Raw genomic sequence first — 3,346 nt, forward strand, 5'->3', positions numbered from 1 at the left:
GCCAGTGAACTCTCCGGCTGCCATTGGGTGTTATGGATTCAATATAAGTACTGGGGGATGGCTGGATTTAATCAGAACACCCTGGTTCAAATCTCAGCAATTTTAATGAGCTAATTGGACTGTCGTGTGTGCACGATTGAAAGCCGAACATGGTCCAGCCATTCCCGTTACCTAACACCTGATGACGGCCGGAGAGTTAACTAGTCGAAAGGTTGTACTACCGCACCCCATGAAGTCGGTGGTCTCCCCGGTTGGGTAGAGCGGCATAAATTTACGCATGCGGCCATCAAGTTTTTTCAGACTCAAATTAAAATATTCATCTGACATTCGATCCCTTTTCAGCCAAAATTGACGTCAACTTAAGTTATCCTGTGCAAAATTTTTGTTCCCAATCCTTTAAACATTATTTACAATAAAAATGCACTTAAATGAATCAAGGCACATTCCCCAAAGCTGAAAGCGTAAAGCACTTATAGCAAGTTACTTCGCTTCTGCAAGTACTTAAGGTATGTTCCATGGTGCGGTATGCTGGACGTTACAGGGCTTTGATATAATCAATTTCCCGATATACTTCCGTACATTATCGAAACCGTTGCAGTTATTCACAAACCGAAGCGATTTTCTGCCTGCATCACAGCTATTACGTGTATTGCAACTTTTAACGTTAGCGAGGCCCTCCACTACATTTTCTACACATACAATTACTAACAAGTAATCAGTAACCATCACAATCGGTGCCATTTGTAGCCAGTGCTAAGGTGTCTGATGGCCCCTGCTTGGTAAATTATGAAGCGCATGGAACAAAAAAGGAAGGTTCATTTTCCTTCACACAACATATCGGCTAACTTGAAACGTGCATGGTATGGCAGATCCGAATATGTCTTCACCGTCCGACGAGGAAATTAACGATGAAGCAAAAGAGGAAATACCTTCGACTGAAGTCCCAACCACAGAGTCCGATTTAAAACCTGCGGACGCCACATCCTCAACAATCGCCACGGGCTCGGTCTCCGCCTCATCACCTAGTAGCCCCAGCAGCCCTAGCAACGATACCAGCAACAGCGCCGATGCATCGGGCTCCGGGTCCAGCAGCTCCGTCAAGAAGTCATCTGACAACGTAGACGCCTCCGGCAGCACGGAGGCAACAGGGACGTCAAGCAGTACGTCACCCACATCTGGGAGTGGAACGGGGACCACGGGAGACAGCGGAGAGGGCGGGTCAGACGATGCTGACAAAACGGCCGCGGACGACGGAGACCAGGAAGACGCTGCGGAGGATGAGCCGCCGCCTCCGCCACCGCGGCCCAAGAGCGTCAAGAAGTCCCGACCGCCGCCGCAGGCGCCGCCAGCAGGCGGTAGTGGCGCGACGGACCCGAAGGGAGACGTCTCCATGCAGTACGAGCAGAAGTTTAAGAGCATCCTTCACAGGAGGCGGTTGGAGGAAGAAGCGAAATGCGCCGAACAGAACAAGGATAAACCAACCATCGAAGAGCTGAACTCGTACTTCAAAGCGTGGCACATGAACGACCGCGAGAAGCGGAGAGCGATTCCCAGGTCGCATGACAAGGCCAAGAAGCGGCGCCAGGAGGAGGTGCGCCAGACCAAGGCGCAGGAGGCGTTCTGCACGTGGCTACGCTACAAGAAGCAGCAGATGAAGATGGAGCGGTGCCGCTGGCGGCTGCAGTGCAAGGAACGCCGCCAGCTGGTGCAGAAGCGGTCGCGCGCCGTCAGCGAGGCTGCCTACCAGCAGTGGCTGGCATCCAAGCGGCAGCACTGCCAGCCGACCCGACGCGGCTCGGCGCCGCCGGTGGTGTATATGCGTGACATGTCCACCCTGAACGCGCGCTCGTACCGCGCCGCCATGGCCGACCGCCGCTGCGAGCGGCGCTGCGCCAGCGCCTGTGATCGTCGTCGGCCGGACGAGTACGTCGACGTGGAGAACGTCTACTGCCCCGAACACAAGACCGAGTACCGTCTGGAGACGAAACGGACGCGCACCGGCAGCTGTTACCGGCTCACTAGCGTGCGCAAGCTCGACATCTGAGACGGCAGCGGCCCTTGGCGAACTGCGTCACTGGACGGCACCGTCCCGCCGGTCGGACCAGCCTCGCGCGGAGCCGATCGGCTTTGTGCGAGTGTAGCGGCTGCTCTGCAGGGCAGCTGCTTTCTGCGTGGGCTTATCTGCTAAGGAGCTGGCTCCTACGCGGGCTGATCCGCAAAGGAGCTAGCTCCTACGCGGGCAGGTGGCTCTTGCGCGGACTTCTCTGCTGGGGACCTGGTTCCTGCACGCGCTCCTCTGTTGAGGAGCTGGCTCCTGCGCTGGGTCATGAGACGGGGAGAACGTACTCGCGGAGCGGACCCGATCCGGCGCGGAGGGGGTTTGTTTTGGGTCAGGGTGGGTACCGCGAGGGCCCCCGCTGACATCCCCAGGAATGGAAAATATCGCTCGACCACTTGTTGCATGCTCACGATCAGCACCTGCCGCAGCCAGCCTCAGTCCAACCCTAATATGCGTTGTCAGACATGAAATAGTACGCAATTTGCGCAAAAGCTAATGTACATCACTCATCATATACGTAATAGCGAAACGGTTCTTTAAGAAGCTACGGTGAAAGTAAATCGTCAGCAGTCAGTAGAAAAGCAGCAATCACAAAATACAAGGCTTGAAAACTGTGTCGGCGGTCTCGGTACGAAAAATAAACGTGAGGGTATGCCATATAGAGGACAATGAACACATTGTCAGAATCAGCTTTCATCATTTCACATAGCGTTTCACTAAGCTGTTGTGGGCTATGAACGGACAGCTATGCCGCTATGCCGCGACAGAATGTTACGTGGTATGCATAAACCGTGATCATCCAGCAGGACATTGCCTTGCTCCAGAAACTTGAGCTGAAGCGAAGTCCTCGGGCAAGGCAAGGAAACTTTGCACCCCGCCCCATCCAGGGGGCGGGACGCGAGGTGGCCCCCGCTTGTTCCCTTTTCGACATACTTCATTAACGAATTCATTTATTAAGTCATTTCACATCAGCACTAAGTGACTGTAATGGTTATCACCAATATATGGCGAGCCGCTGGGAATGAAATGGTGAACCTGATTTGGTCATCACAGTATTATACAATGGCAGGTTACGACAGCGCAATCCAGGTATACACGCCCAGTGCCCGAGTTTACCAAGCACAAAAAGCATCCGATGTTATGCAAACGCCGTGCATCAGCAACCGGTTCTCTCATCACTATGGTGGTAGCTGAGCACGGTCAGTTTTGACGGAGACGAGCGCCGTTACAGCCGCGGGAGCCGGACTCCACGTCAGCGCCGGGTGAACGGGACGGGGCGCCGAGCTC

General features: G+C 54.4%; 1 protein-coding gene across 1 annotated transcript; it reads left to right on the forward strand.

The window, feature by feature from the left end:
* Positions 1–340: 340 nt before the first annotated feature.
* Positions 341–2,050, forward strand: LOC119109724 (hepatoma-derived growth factor-related protein 2-like). The gene is made up of 2 exons (XM_037233469.1): positions 341–506; positions 870–2,050. Exon 2 carries the CDS (start codon positions 878–880, stop codon positions 2,042–2,044), a length of 1,167 nt encoding a protein of 388 aa, XP_037089364.1. The 5' UTR covers positions 341–506; positions 870–877; the 3' UTR covers positions 2,045–2,050.
* Positions 2,051–3,346: the final 1,296 nt, after the last annotated feature.

This window comes from Pollicipes pollicipes, unplaced genomic scaffold (assembly GCF_011947565.3).
Source record: "Pollicipes pollicipes isolate AB1234 unplaced genomic scaffold, Ppol_2.1 Scaffold_2555;HRSCAF=2994_pilon_pilon_pilon, whole genome shotgun sequence".
NCBI lineage: Eukaryota > Metazoa > Arthropoda > Thecostraca > Pollicipedomorpha > Pollicipedidae > Pollicipes > Pollicipes pollicipes.

Excerpts from the sequence above, each read along its gene's own strand:
- LOC119109724 (XM_037233469.1), top strand. The coding sequence starts at position 878 with ATGTCTTCACCGTCCGACGAGGAAATTAACGATGAAGCAAAAGAGGAA.